The sequence below is a fragment of the Lethenteron reissneri genome, chromosome 20 (assembly GCF_015708825.2).
Source record: "Lethenteron reissneri isolate LAM-NWPU_2019-01 chromosome 20, ASM1570882v1, whole genome shotgun sequence".
NCBI classification, from domain to species: domain Eukaryota; kingdom Metazoa; phylum Chordata; class Hyperoartia; order Petromyzontiformes; family Petromyzontidae; genus Lethenteron; species Lethenteron reissneri.
Window position 1 is genome coordinate 16,701,368 of NC_083798.1, and position 15,443 is coordinate 16,716,810.

At 42.6% G+C, this 15,443-nt stretch overlaps 1 protein-coding gene across 1 annotated transcript in view; it reads right to left on the minus strand.

Annotated features, from left to right (window-relative positions):
- LOC133344886 (acid-sensing ion channel 1-like) overlaps positions 1-15,436 on the minus strand; it is an 81,898-nt gene extending 66,462 nt beyond the window's left edge. Inside the window, exon 1 of the mRNA XM_061555187.1 lies at positions 13,812-15,436. Within this exon, the coding sequence (XP_061411171.1) occupies positions 13,812-14,663 (852 nt within the window). The 5' untranslated portion in view covers positions 14,664-15,436. The remainder of the gene's footprint in view (positions 1-13,811) is intronic.
- Between the last annotated feature and the right edge of the window lie 7 nt (positions 15,437-15,443).

The window sequence follows — 15,443 nt, forward strand, 5'->3', positions numbered from 1 at the left end:
GGTAATTGCTCAGTGTTCTGTTAAATGACACAGAACTGTTGAGGCTTTCAGGATTGTTTCGACATACACATCTGCACCATTGCTCTAGCTAAGCCGTTTTTTGCTTTTATTTCTCCTTTGAGTATCTAAGTAATTTCAGAAAAAACAATAAAGTCCATTGATTCGACTACACAGAGACCTCGATGGTAAACATCCTGTCGGCATTTAATGGCTGATATTTTTACTGAAATTGCATTGTTTTAACATCCCATTAAATTATTTATTTAATGATTCCAATGCCTGATGTAACCCTAAAATTCATCAGTCATATGTATTAATAAATAATAGAGGGCAGGCACTGCAGATATGGAGCAGTGAAATCAGCTCGTGTGAGCCTTGGTGAGGCCTTCATTTAGCAGCGTATAGATCATGGCTGCTGATGAAGATGATGAATGTAAGTCACAATCTAACACTTTAATAATCTGAGTATAGCCAGGGCAGAGAAATAGCAGTGGGTTGGACCCTTTCAGTGGTGTTGGTCAAAACAAACGTCACATCGGATCAGGCCTTGATGTCGTGTGCATCCCCGTTCTCTCAAGGCTTTTCGCACACGGTTCAAGTATTGGACCAAAAGCACCACTCATGGCAGCACAAGAGGTGGGGGAGAAAAGGACCTAATGTCCCGCAAGCTTTTAACCGCATTCACAAATGCCTTTTTATATGCCGCGTGTCACTGTACTCTTGTCTGCCCTTTTTGTACGATAATGGTGTGCTTTACATGTCACAACAAAGTAGTGTTTCTAACAACGAAAGACATTTAAACATTTTAAAAGTGTGAATACTTTAATTTGGTAGATATGCTGGATGGATGTGCATGTAGTTCGTTGTAGCCCTTCGTTCAGACACTTTTGTTTAAAAAAAAAATTTTCTCGTGATTATTTTTTTCTTCGCCAGTGGCTAAGGTGAGAGTTTGTGAATGGCCCAACTGCAATACATTCAGCTTCATTCAACAAAAAGAGTGAAATGATAAACGAAGGAGGTTGAAAATCTCAAATAATATGTTGAAAAAAATATGATTGAAAAGCAGTATAGAAGCAATTAATTTCAAGCAAACTTGATTTTTATTTTATTTTATTGTTTCCCTTCTACGTGCCTTTACCGAAAGAACCAAGAATATGAATCCCTGCAGTCACGAAAGCTTTAAATCAAAATTTGATGTATTTATTAAACGTTCGCTTCCAGTTTGAAATGCTACTTGAGCCATTTTTTTTAATACGGTTGTAACTCGGGCCTTTTATTTAAAAAGGTTTCCAATTATTGCAACAACAAACTGTGATCACAAAACAATACGCGTTTCTTAACTACTGTGACTTGGAAAAGCCAATTATTAACTGGCACAAGTCAAATCAGGAACACAATGAGGGTGCTTTTTTGTCAACATCACTCTGTGGAGTTTCCTTAAAGAGTAATTATTGAGGCTTTGCACAGTTTCATGATGTAAATTGCTTGACTGGCTGGGGGGCTGTCTCTGCCAAACTTAAAAGCAGGGCCTTTGATGCAAGACTCCACTCGTACACATTCTCAACCAGCACACCTACGCATAGACTCCACCATGATTGCAATTCTACACATTCACAATCAGCACACCTACGCATCTCCCAATCTATTTGTACATCCAAACCACAAGCAGCCACTTACACTCACAATGACAAACATGATGTTTCAAGCGCATAGAATACAAACCAGGAACATGATACATTTTTGCACCAACAATGTATTTACAGTACTTTAAAAAATCTCCGTAAACATTATGTACGCTAATGCTTGTACTATGATGAATGAAAGACAGTATAAATAACATGGCATATCAAGGACTTATTTAATGCAACACAATATACAACATACAACATCTCAAAGACGCTGCAGAGACAGAGTAGGCAAATTTATTCTATGAAAAGTAAGTGGTAAGCAGTTGTCGGCAGAGGAGAATAGGACGTTCATGAGCCTGGCCATTGACCGAGGGACAGGAGATCATCAGCACGGACGGCTGGAGGGAAGGGAGGCCCAGACTGTGCGGGCAGCAGGGGAGAATGCAACGTTTTTGATTGAATGAGAGAGCAGTGTCAGCACTTTTACGATTTCCCGTACAAGCACAGAAAATAATAAACAAATGCCCACTTCCAAACCAGGCGCATTCATGATTTTGGTCAAATACTAAAAGTTACGCTAAAAATATTACGTTTGTCTCAAGGCAATCGTTATAGCAGGCCGTGTTTTGCTGCAGGAGCGAAAAAATCTGCTAAACTGGAGTCACACAAAATGTGACTTTTGAATTCCTCAACGTGTTTGTTGTAAAGGCTGTAATGACCTACTGATTGGAAGTCGCCGGGCATGCAGTCACACACACCCTTGCCGCTCACATATATCAAGTGCAAGTGACGTTTATTGCGGGACACTCTGGCTATCTGCAGCCTTAAACTGCACCGCTGTGCCAACAGTGGAACAACACTTTAGATCCTCAGCTGATTTATCATCACATCTTGCAGCCTATAACACACACACACACTGCTAAGAAAAAACGATATAGGTTAAAGTACGCTTTGGCAGAAGCTTAACTTTAACCACCTTATCGTAATGTTTGTATTTCAAACTATGGGATATTTTCAAGATTTCCCATTAATTATTGACAAGAAAACTGCAATATTCCTGTAAAATAAATTAGGATATAGATTTAGAGTATATAAGTATATTACCTTTCTGGATAAAATATAGTCCAATATTTTATATGTTAATTTGTTCTGTACATTCTGTAGATGTATTCCCACAATGCACATGTAACAATGCCTTGCTGGCTCCATATGTGTACAGTGTTATATTTCCCCTAACAATTTAAAATTGTGCAATAAGTGATAAGTAAGTGAAAACAAAGTGTACACAATAACACAAGAATCACATTGCTTTGCCAAAAGCACATCTATCCTGCTACCCGTGCAATTGTGGTAAACTTCATGCAGGCCAACGCCATTAATTCTCACTCAGCATGCACGAGGCATTCCTGTCATGCTGCTGACATTCTACATTTTATTTGTATTGTGATATTTGTAATCGTTTACTCATAGCGCCACTCATAACTTAGCAACGGCTTAACAATGCACCAGCAATGTTTCGGGATCTTTTGCCAAGTGTGACATTGGATGCTTAATGTCAAACTGTGGCAAGGGGAATATGCTCACACGGAAGGATGACTCGACTCGAGGCGTCGCGCGTGCGTCGCTGATTTCTTGATAGCATTCGATCGCATTGACTACTCTTTACAATCCAAAGGCTCTCAGAGCTCCTTGATGCCTCAGATGAGCAGCTTCATGTCGGGCTAAGGGAAATGCGCTTGCAGCCATAAGCACGCCCTTGATCTCCTGCTGAGACAAACCATCCACACTCTCTATTTCCGTAACCTCACAACCCGGCCCGGAAAAAAGCAACATTTCCTGTCCAGTGCAATGCAATGGCTGTGCGCTGTCGCGCTTGCTGCTTGTTGCAGATGTTCACGGTTCAAGGCACGCGGCCACCCTGCTTAATACTGTGGGTGCATCAACTCGCCGTCAGCTGCACAGTGGACGATAAAGACCCTGTTACATGATTTAAACATAAAAAAGGCCATTTGTGTTGGTATCGTGTCCCAAAAACCAAAATCTCACGAATAATTATGTGAAACCACAAAGCAACATTTATCTCTACCGGAAAACTATAACCGCCTGTAAAACAGAGTGCCTTCTTGATCGCCTTGCGCTTTAAGAATTGTGCTTATACCAAATGTATTTAATTATGTATTAATATTTCATGTGTCTTGTGGCATTGCTGGGGTGGTTGGCTTCCACATGACCTTACTTCAGGTTGTGATGATTGCGTGATATGGTATTGAGATAGTCCCAGGTTTCATGGTCTTGCTGGTCACGCCAAATAATCCCAGTGAGGATAAGCAGTTGCGACCGCTTGCCATTCCACCCTCACCTTGCCTGCATTGCCCCGCAGGCTCTGTTTTATTTAGAAATTATTTATGCTGGATAACACCGCTGACATGTCACATATCACTGACAGGAATGCACAAGTGCCCATAGGGGAATATGTTTTCATACCAAATTCATGATTGCAGATTATTTTCCAATTTGGAATTTTGGGCCATGCCTTTGGCACGCGATTGCCTGCTCTTGCAAATTACATCACAAGGTTTCAGCAAGGCATGCAACGCTTTATAGCAGACGGCATGCTTCGTAAATGTCCCAGCGCACCATGCGCTAAATGCAGGATTTGGATTGTCAAAGGTGTGCTCACTGGCCGAGTGACATGCGGGCCACTGTGCCTCTGTGACAGCTCCTGATGCCCCAGATTCGCATAACAAACCGCAGCAGGAACATCTATCCGGAGCTGAACAGTGCAGTGCTACTTACTACCCACACCAAGTACCATGGACAGCGACATCTATGCACACGCACACCGTGCAGTGCTGCTTACTACCCTCACCAAGTACCATGGACAGCGACATATACCCATAGCCACATAATGCAGTGCTGCTTACAATGCACTGTCCATTCAGCTAGCACACACAGCCAAGACTCTGACGCCTTCCCATCACTGAAAGCATTGCATACATAATGACTCGATCGATATGAATTTGGAGCTAGTGTACCACTGTTGAAGTGGAAAAGTGAAGTGGTTGAAAGTGTAAACTTTCCCATGTGTTACGTGAGAAGCACTTTATTGTGCCGAATTGAAAATATGGTGATGTGTTTGAAATATATACTGATAAGCATCTGTTATTTTTTAAATTAATATTTGAACGTTTTAATACCACAATGTATCCTAAAATTAACTTTGAGGTTGTGTCTTTTCATCCGCACGTGTGCATGATTAATCTCTCATTAAACTTTGATCCAATTAAAATGCTGCATATCATTTACATGTGATTAGAAATTGCACTTTACCGAAACACACAGTATGGTACATGTTATCATTGCATTTCAAGCAACACATAATGGTGGAGTGTGTCGTGCACCTCACTACTCTGGGGTGCATCTTGTACTGAGGAGCAAAGCATCGATGTTCCAACCATGTAGCAACCCACTCGGTTTATTTGCCACATGTACAACCTTGGACTCACAATATCTCAACACAACCTGTCCAATTTTTATTGTAGTCACAACAAATGCTGTGCAGGCACTCGGTTAAGTTACAGTGGGGGTTTGTAAGTCACCGAGTTTAATTTTCAAACTCTTTGCTTTCATGGGTGGGGAACATGGGATTCGTTTCCATCTACAACGGTGCTTATTGTTAATTAAATGTGGGCATAAAAGCACTGTAAAGGGACTTAACTTTATCCGTATTGTGCAAACATCAATGAAAAAATTCTGCAAGCCAAAATTAAAAGCATGACATGTTTAACTGCTGAGATAAATGCCTATCCAGTGTGTCCCTAGCGCAGTTAATCTAGTGTGCTGCACGTGGCCTCCACAGAGGATGCACTGCACATAAATTAGATTAAGCAAATCCTTGGACAGCTGAACATCACGAAAAAAAAAATCCAAATTTTTCTTGTGGGATGGATAATGGTGAACATTACAGATCAAAGGGAGCCCTTTATGCAATTGCCCAATGGACCATGTAAAGGTTTGTTGGGTGCTGATGGATGGTTTATTAAATTGAAGTTGGTTGCAAATCAATCAGTGTTTTTGTTATGTTGCTTGGCCACACTTGTTAAAAACTCTGAGAATAAAGTTGAAAACAAATAAAACGTACATTTTTCTATAAAATATAAGGTGGGCATGGCGGGTGAACAAAAATCTCATTTGGAGCCCCTCAAGTAAACATTCTTGAAGTCCACAGACATTAAGACAATGTTTCTACAAAATTAATTCTGAAAGTCGTGCAAGCGTGCTCCATGTCAAGGTCAGGTCTAATCTAGGAATAAACAGGCCCCAGGGCTATTATGGCAGTGCAGGGAGCAAACGCATGGAGTACGCATGCACACACACACACAACGATCCCCCGTATAGCCTACAGACTGTAGGGGCAATTGTTGTTAGCGAGCACCTATTAAAGGCCAGCACGGCACACGAGGGGGTGGGGTGGCCAACACCATGCCCGGCCGCCTTTGTCTCCCCAGTGGCGATGTTCACATATCGCACCAGGTACTCATTTGAGGCTGAGTCGACCTAGGGGAGGCCCAGGACCCGTTCAGATAATCGTCACTGGTGCTGGCCGTGAGCGGGAATCGAACCCGGGTCGCCAGGTTCGTAGCACAGCATGCTAACCGCTACACTACCGCTCCCCACACACACACATGCACGCATACACAACGCACGCACACACACACATACATGGAGAACGCACGCACACACACACACGCGTAGATCTGCTGCACCTGCTGCTGCAATTGCAGTAGCCTCTCTGTTTTTAGTAGGGGGTTTTCCCCTCTGTTTTGTTAAGATTATGCATTAATGTGTTTTTTCCCGAACATTTATACATGCACACATATGTGAAGTCATGTTCATTCATGCACCAATATACGGCTCTCCATATATTATACATATGATCGTACATAATACATAGTAATCGTGCATATATGTTATTGCACTCGTACACCCACTAAGATGCGAGGACATGTACTCACTTAACCACACTTCGTTTAAACACGAATGCCAATTTTGCTGATGTGCAAAAAAAACGACCTAGCACTTGTTTTTGTGTCGTCTTTAGCTCTTACCATTTGAAAATTGGCCAAATGTTCTGACAAAAGATGTTCATACTAAATTTCGATTTAAAGCTTTCGTGACTGCAGGGATTCATCTTCTTGGTTCTTTCGGTAAAGTCACGTAGAAGGGAAGTAATAAAATAATAAAAATAAAACATAATAGAATAAAATAATTCTCACGACGTTTCGGCTACAACGCAAGCAGCCGTCTTCAGGTGAAGAATGAGACACTGCCAAGCTAGGAGCTTATAGCTTGGCAGTGTCTCATTATTCACCTATAAGCTCCTAGCTTGGCAGTGTCTCATTCTTCACCTGAAGACGGCTGCTTGCGTTGTAGCCGAAACGTCGTGAGAATTATTTTATTTTATTATGTTTTATTTTTATTATTTTATTACTTCCCTTCTACGTGACTTTACCGAAAGAACCAAGAAGATGTTAATACTACTTTCAACAAATATCCTTCGCGCTAATTTTTTCTATTTTACATGTAAGGGGATAAATTATGAGCTTAACATTGACCGATTTTGCATTTCTAAAGCTGAAATGGTAATGACTGTAAAATAATTTCAGATGAAAGGGATGTCAGTCTTGAATGGTTATTGTGGTGTTCAAAGAGTGCTACGATTAAACAATCAGATAAGAGGCTAACAACAATTCTCATATTATTAATTTTACCAAAGGCATTATTCTATATACCATTGCAAAAAAAACAACTGACAGAAGGGCCAGCATTATTTTTACATCGTTATTTAAAATACATATAATGAGATCAGAGCATTATTATTGTTTAACCTGCATAAAAAAAAGTAACGTCTTAATGACGGTGAAAAAAACATACATTTTTAATAGAAGCTAACAGGCTACGTGTTGCTTAGCCTGGGAAATAGCTTCATGCATCCATCCACAGTCATCTGTGTAAGAATACGTCACTGGTTTTCACAGAAACTACACAATTCCTGACCAATCATTATAAACACTCACCCACCACACAACTTATCAATATCAGTGCCCAGATATGTACAGCTTTTAGGGTAACATATGCAGTGGAATACCTTCAAAAATGATTTTTTGTGTGTGTGTGCGTGTTAACAGAGCGTCACATATCTGTCACACATCCGCCCTTCACCCAGTTAACCGCCCACACATAGGAGAGTTCCTGTGCACGATATTCACGGTCAAATTCTATCGATGCTCTCGCATCATATCTGACATTTTCACACATCCGCCTATACCTCCGTCCTCAGTTTCGCGGATATGCATCGTTGTACTGTATAGTCATATCCCCCTAACAAAAAGGGACGCTCTCTGAATGTAATCATGTCCGATTTAAATGTGAAGTGCCTGTGTGGTTTGATTTAAGGTCACCTATCAGAGTTCAACTCCTACCTAGAATGGAGAGAAAGAGAAATGGAAAAAAGTAAACCACAGATGCCAGTCGGAGGGTCAAAAGTAGTTTTTTGCTTAACGGTCTCTTGCAAAAACCTTTGACGGTTGCATGGAAGAAAAAAAATAGCCAAAATATACTGTATATTCTTTGTACCAGAGTTGGAAGGGATGGGTGGAAATTGCTTGTTGATCCAACAAAAAGGCCACACTATGAAGAGTGGGTGTAATCAAGAGAGAGCATCGATTGGGTATCGGCAAAGGAGTGCTGCGATGCCTTTATCAGCCCTCGGAGTTCTACCTAGCTCTGTCACCTGGGGCAAAGCAGCACTGCCATCCACGGACAGAATACCTGCCAATGCATGTAAATGCAATAACGCAATTATATATGTAGGTGGAGAATTCAGCCACAGCCAAGTGTGAGATAAATATATTCATCAACATGTGCATTGCAAAGGCGGCAGCAGCTGCAGAAGCTGCTGTAAGAGAGCCCAGCTTTGCTGAACCATGCAATGTATACCGAGATGCTGAATTTGAGCAATGCTCAAGGGTACACACAGCTTAATGCTGAGCAAGTTGCTGATGGACGCAAGTTCAATTACTTGCCCGTTGAGCAAGTTAGCCATGAACTTGAGCATATGCCAAACAACGTCGCATAAATGCCAGGTGTCTTGATGGGCAAATGTCCAGTGTAAACCCACCCAGTCACCCAGCCACCCACCCAGCCAAGCACCCACCCACCTACCCCCCAAGCACCCAGCCAGTCAGTCAGTCAGCCAGCCACACACTCATCAACCTTACCATCTCACCCTATTCCACCAAGTCCCATTCCATTCATTTTGTTGCGATGTTTCTCAACATCGAGCGCCGTGCATGCAGTGTCACGACGGTGCCAGGGCATGCTCATTGAGCCCATGTTGTTCTGGGCGATCCAAAGATTTTAAACAAATAAATAAGCAGTGATGCTTCACGCACACTGCCATGCATTTTTCTCTACCATAATGGCAGGGGAGGTCTGCAGAATTAAATGGATGTGGGAGTATAGGAGTATAAAAGGCACTCGTGCTGCATTCAATCTTTATTCTGTTCTCATAAATCTGCCACACATTTCTGGGGCCTTTAACAACCTATACCCGCTCACAAGCGGCCAGATCACGTGTATGGCAGCAGAAAGAGGTCGAAATCTACTTTTAAATGAAGAAAAACAAGAGAAATACCCATGAAATGTCATGCTCAATTAAATTGTTACAAACATTTCATATATAATACGGGACTTGCAAGCAGCTTAAATGCAATTAAAATCCATTTCCATAATATTCATGAATTACAGCTCTCCGATGTGTTTGCAGGTTGCATCACGTGCTGCTCTGCAGCATGTCCAATGTTTTTCTCCCAGCTCGTGCAGCGAAACGTCGAACTTCGTGATAACGAATCACAAAGCTCTCCAGCACAACCGCAAATATATACGCAGTACGGAGTATAAATGAATGCACTAGAAACATTTGTGTTGGTTTTCCACTATCATCATACACAGAATGTAGTTTATATATTTTTTACTAACATATACTTATCTATTTTGACTCCCTCTTGGGGGGGGGGGGGAGGTGGGGAAGGCAGCTCCCGATCTAATCATTGACCATGGATCTTAGCCAATTCTATTGGGCGCGTTTTACATTTTCGTCCCCACATGGATTGCGGCCACCGTTGGCAGTGGAGTCACGAGGTGGACGGTAAGGGGGTGCTGATGACACAGGCTCTTGGAATTCGAGCGCACGGAGGGGGTGATAGGAGTGGTGACAGGGGAGAGGTGGCCGACAGGACGGACTGTCAAGCTGTTGAGTCTCAGCGCGCTGGCCGTGAGATTAATAACGCCTTGGGGACAACCAGCGTGTGGAGTGGGCAAAGCCAGGACACCAGATTCATGCATTATATTTGTACGTGTAAAATGGAGGGAGGTGGCCAGAGGAATGGGTCTCGGTCTACTGACCGAGATTAATGACAGGTTGGGGGACAGTCCGTGTGAAACAGCCACCAAAAAGTAATTTCACAAACTCGCGCATTGTATTTGTGCACATCTTCAGGGGATCACACTCACATGCAGCCTTAGCCACTGTACTAGGGTGGCACACAATGTAGGTATTCTTGTCATTGGTGATCTACCACATATATAGTAATCTACATAAGTTAGATGATAAATTATTGTATTTTTTCTAACTTTGGTCATTACATCCTAACTCTCACCTTAATAGATCACCCGTTGATGACTAATATGAAGGATATCAGAAGGAGGGTAGGGTCGACTCAGATTCCAGTCACAGCTAATCTAGGCCACAAGTTCAATCTTCCCTGGACTCCATCCTTCACCAACCCGCACTGAGCAGTGTGGTGAAGTATGGTCAAATGACCTCCATGACTGGGATGGCATGGGAAGACCTTCAATTCAGCAGTGAATTCACAATGGTTTGTAAAGCAAGATTATAATTGTTATATCTTGAAAAGGTATTTATGTAATAAAAATGGCTTTCATAATTTCACTAGGTAAGTTACAATATGCTTAATTCGAGGTAAAAGTTATCCTTGCAAAACGGTGTCCCAGACCAAAGCAGAAAAAAAGTCTCTCTTCCTTGTCAAGAGGCTGTACTATACGTATGAAGACAGATATTCCTCGTAGAGACACAAAGAGGATGTTGGGGCAAATATTGTTATCGAGCACCTGTGAAAGTCGACGCAGCAACGTTGGGGTGGTGTGGCCAGCACCACGCCCGACCGCCTTTGTCTTGTCAGCGTTGATGTGTACACACTACACCAGGTACTCATTTAAGACTCAGTCGACTGAAGCAGGGAGGCCCCCAAGGACCTGTTCAGATAATCACCAATGATGTTAGCCATTGCCGGATATGTAACCCAGGTCGCCAGGATCGTAGCGCGCAGTGCAGTAACCACAACACGACACCCAAAGAGGCGTACACAAACACGACTTGCACATGCAGGTGCAAAGTGCAACACTGAAACGCCTATTACGCATTGACAAGCTATTTATGAGTTGGATCCAACATAGGCAGGTTTTAAATGAAAGTATTGAGTGCTGCCGAGAAGCCCAAGGGTAGTTGTCCTGACCGGAGACATGGCCGATTGATCTGCAAAGGGGGCACGTGGCGAGCATTGACAGCTTCATCTGTCCCCATGGGTGTGATTGGTCTGCACATCTCACACGCAATACATTTCAGGGGTAAAGCACACGCGCACACACACACAAACTTACAAATGTACCACCACTTGCGAAAATGCACAAAAACACACTTACATGCTTCCGATCAACAACTACACCGATCGCCATTCAACACAAAGTGATGGTGACATCCTCACGGCACTTGCATATTTCTAAATGCACTTTGAGGCCACGTGAAGTGTCAAAGGCTCACTGGGAGGAGGACGTATGTCATGGGGCATGTTCCAGGTGTCATATATAGTCACATATTCACTTTAAGATGTTTTTTGTTCATGTTTTTGTTTTTTGTTTGTTGCGGTTGCACCCGATTCAAGAGCCGAATGGCTCACAGGGCTATACCTAATAAATGAACTTGAAACTTGTGTTATGAGTTAGCTGTTAAATTATTGTTACACACGTACAATAATATGTTTAATAATAACTGAATGTAACATTTAACAGCTAATTGTCAATCCACTGCTGAATGAAGATCTCTCTATGCTGTGTCAGTTATTTTCACGGTTCTAAAATAACGCTTAGAGCTGCCAAATCTCGAGGCTTCTCACTTTACTCTTCTGAAAATAATGATTTTCAAAACTTACGTCGGTAAAACAACCTCATGTCCACGACACAAGCTGCCAGTGTTCGTCATCAGTCATGATCTCGTTTTCATGACAATGATGTATTGAATGCACGATAGTGCTTTACTTGAATATTGAGACTCTAAATATTTAACACCTAGACACAATGAATGAAATAGCAATATAACGTAAAAGGTCGAATGCTAACGATGAATTTTAGCTCATGGCTTCAAATTATCAGGTGCTCTCTCCCCCTGTAATTGTGCACAGATGGTGATCATGGTGCCAAGTGATGCCAGCCACAGCAACATGTAATGCAGGTGGCGTTCTTTTTTTTTACAAAGACTTATTACCAATTCACCTATTCTGCTTAAAATGGATTATCAAGACCTCCAAGGGATATGTATATATACCAAATGCTTAAATACGAGTTAACCCTGCTGAAATTACAGCATTGTGCAAATGCCAACTGGAGAGAGATTTTAGAAATCATTTTAAGACACCATATTCTACAATTATAAGGAAGTTCAGCCAATAAACTAATTGTGCAGTGAACTCCTAATTTCCTTTAAATTTCATGTTTCCTTGGAAAAGCACACTAATGGGAAGCAGTGCAAACAAATAAATAGCAGCAAAATTGCAGTGATTACACTGGTCAACAAAAAAATAAATTCTGGCCTGGTCTTTTGTAGCTGTTTTATACTAATTTCAGGGTGCTGATTACAAATCTGATCTCAGATTTGCTCTATCACATCTCATTTTATGCTATCGGCATACCCCATTTTCATTGACTTTACCCGAAATTAACTCTGTCACTTATGATTGCAAGTTGTTGCGAGTCAGTGACTGCTTTAGTGTTAAAATATGGTGCTGTATTTTTAGGATAGTGTGTTTATAATAACATTTTATGTAGATATCCACATTTATTTAATATTTTTCTTCTGCAGTTTTTATTGAAAATGCAATATTTGATATCTCAAAAACCTGATGTGATAGACAAAAACTGATGTCAGATTTGGAATCAGCACCCCAAAATTACATTAAAACCGTTGGAATACCTTATGCCAGAAAAAGTGTGTTGACCAGTGTTATTCGTCTGGTAGAGATATTTTTGTTTTACCTCAACCTATGCATACTTTCTTGTGCATGTCTTCATTTGTATAATTACTCGCGCAATGCGATAATCGTAGAGACGTTGAACATGCACACTGAAAAAAGGTGCTATTTGTTACCAGCTTTGGCTTTTGCATATGGGTAAAGCTTATATTAATTGACATATCCAGATAAAATTATACGCAATTATTTATATGACTGAAAGCTTTCGTAACTGCAGGAATTAATATTCTTTGGGTCCTTCGGTAAAGTCACGTAGATAGGTTCAAATAAAACTATCTACGTGACTTTACTAAAAGACCAAATTTTTTTTTTATTAACAGTTAAGTGTTAGCAGGTACATTTGGACAAACATTTATTCAAAATTATATCTTAAAATCACTGTTTACCCATTTCTCATCAATAGCAATTATAACGCAATTACTGTCAAATGATTTTCCCTTTTGAATTTTTGTTGCATGATGCAACAGCTCTTTAAGTGAATGATAATGAATAATCGAGAGGGTGCTGGCTCTTAATTAATTTCCATTAAGTGATCAATAATTTATTATAGCTGGCCAGTTTTCCACGAGCAAAACAGATTGATTGGGCGCACAAAAGCAGCACATTATTTTCAAATATATATTTATTCAGCTAGAGCTATCAAGACTAATTGCCAAAATTGATTTTCAGCTGACATTTGATCATCTAATTCAGGGCAATAAACCAAAATGCCCAAATTGTAAAAATGCAGTCAAGCTCGTTCCACCTTTACGTCAGGACACATGAGACATTTGAAAGAAATCCAACAAACAGAACTCACGGTGATGAAATCTTGCGGTTTGCAATCCTGGCCGCAGAAGCGACACGACAGCACCATCTCATCGAGCGGATGTCCCAGGCGGTCCAGAAGGCCTTGGCTTATGCCGGGGGCCTCGCGGGGCGGTAGAAACCGCGAGAAGTCAGACATCCGCTGAAACCACTGCCGCCTCGGCTCTGAGAGACCGGCCATCATGTGCGGGTTCGCCGTGAGGTTCGTGGCTGTCGCCGCAAAGGTTGCTTGCGGCTGTTGAGACTCGGCGTGAGTGAGCAGGCCCAGCCACATGCCGGCCACATAAAGGTCCGATTTGGTGAGCCGAGGAAAGCGAACGGGGTTGTTGTTGCAGAAGGTGACGGCCGGGAAGGGAAGGCCACGCACCCAAGACGTGCTCACCCTGGTGTGCGCGGGCCTCGACAGTAGGTGCTGGATGCGGTCAGCCGACCAGGCGAAGAGAAGGCCCAGGGCAGCCATGAAGGCCAGGAGCCAGAGGATCCGACGGGTGACAGCGTCCCGGGGCCACAGGAAGTGGCGAACGCCGTGGATCTTGGCGCGACCGACAAATGCGGCGTGGGCAGCCTTTGGGCCACGCGGCGGACGGAGGACCCATTCGCTGGCGGGGCATTCAGCTTTTGTCGTCGTCTTCGTCGTCGCCGTCTCACCAGCTTCTGTGTTGTTGCCATCCTGCTCTCGGCAAATTTCGACCAGGTTGTTCTGCTCATTTGCTTCATTATTGGAATCGGCTGGATCGGCCGGATCAGCGGGGTCGGCCGGGGACTCGGCAGGGGGATTTGTGGGGGGAACTATGGGGAGCTCATCGGTGTCCGGAGGCTGTTTATCAGCGGGGCTAGAGGCCATACTCAGAGCTGCACGACAGCTTCAAAAAAACTCTGGCCGCAGCAAACGAAGACCGCTTCCCCCTCGCTGAATCTGTCCAGAAAGATCATATCTTTTGCAATCGCCTACTCGCACCCTCTATCTGCAGTGTCACTTCTCCAGCTTCCGTTTAAATCGCGTTTCTACTGCCGGGCAGCATTTACACACGAGAAGTGGCTTTTTAAGAACACAAATGATAATGGAAGTAGGCCATGATTTGTATAAATTATTTGAAACACACCACCAAAAGGCTGCTCTGCCACGTATATGGAGCTCTACATCAATAGGACTGAGGCGCGCCCAAACTGTGCATCACCAGACCGACACATGCAAAGAGCCCTGGAGAAATACACGGCCGCCGCACTCGAGAGGCAATAGGATAAATGGAAACCCTGAAGAGAAAAATCACCACACGATTCAGTTTTCTCAAAGTGAAGACATCCATTGGATTGATAGCCATCCATATCCAAAGTGACTGCCTCAGACGGTGACGTTATAGCTGAGGGCACATTATGCCTTTAACGGTGACTGTTAGCAGTGACTTTCCTGAGAGCTTTATCACCTTCCCTATCTTTCCATCCCCTCTTTCATTTAACTCTGGCTTCAAATGTGGAAAATTACGTGGCTCTCGTGAAAACGGGTCATGCGCGCCAATGCGGCGCTTCTGTGTAACAACCGCAGTCGATCATTTTTTCAGACTCTTCCCATGAGCAGGAATTGAATTCACCTCCATCTCCACAGGCATAGAAGAGAGCTCAGAGA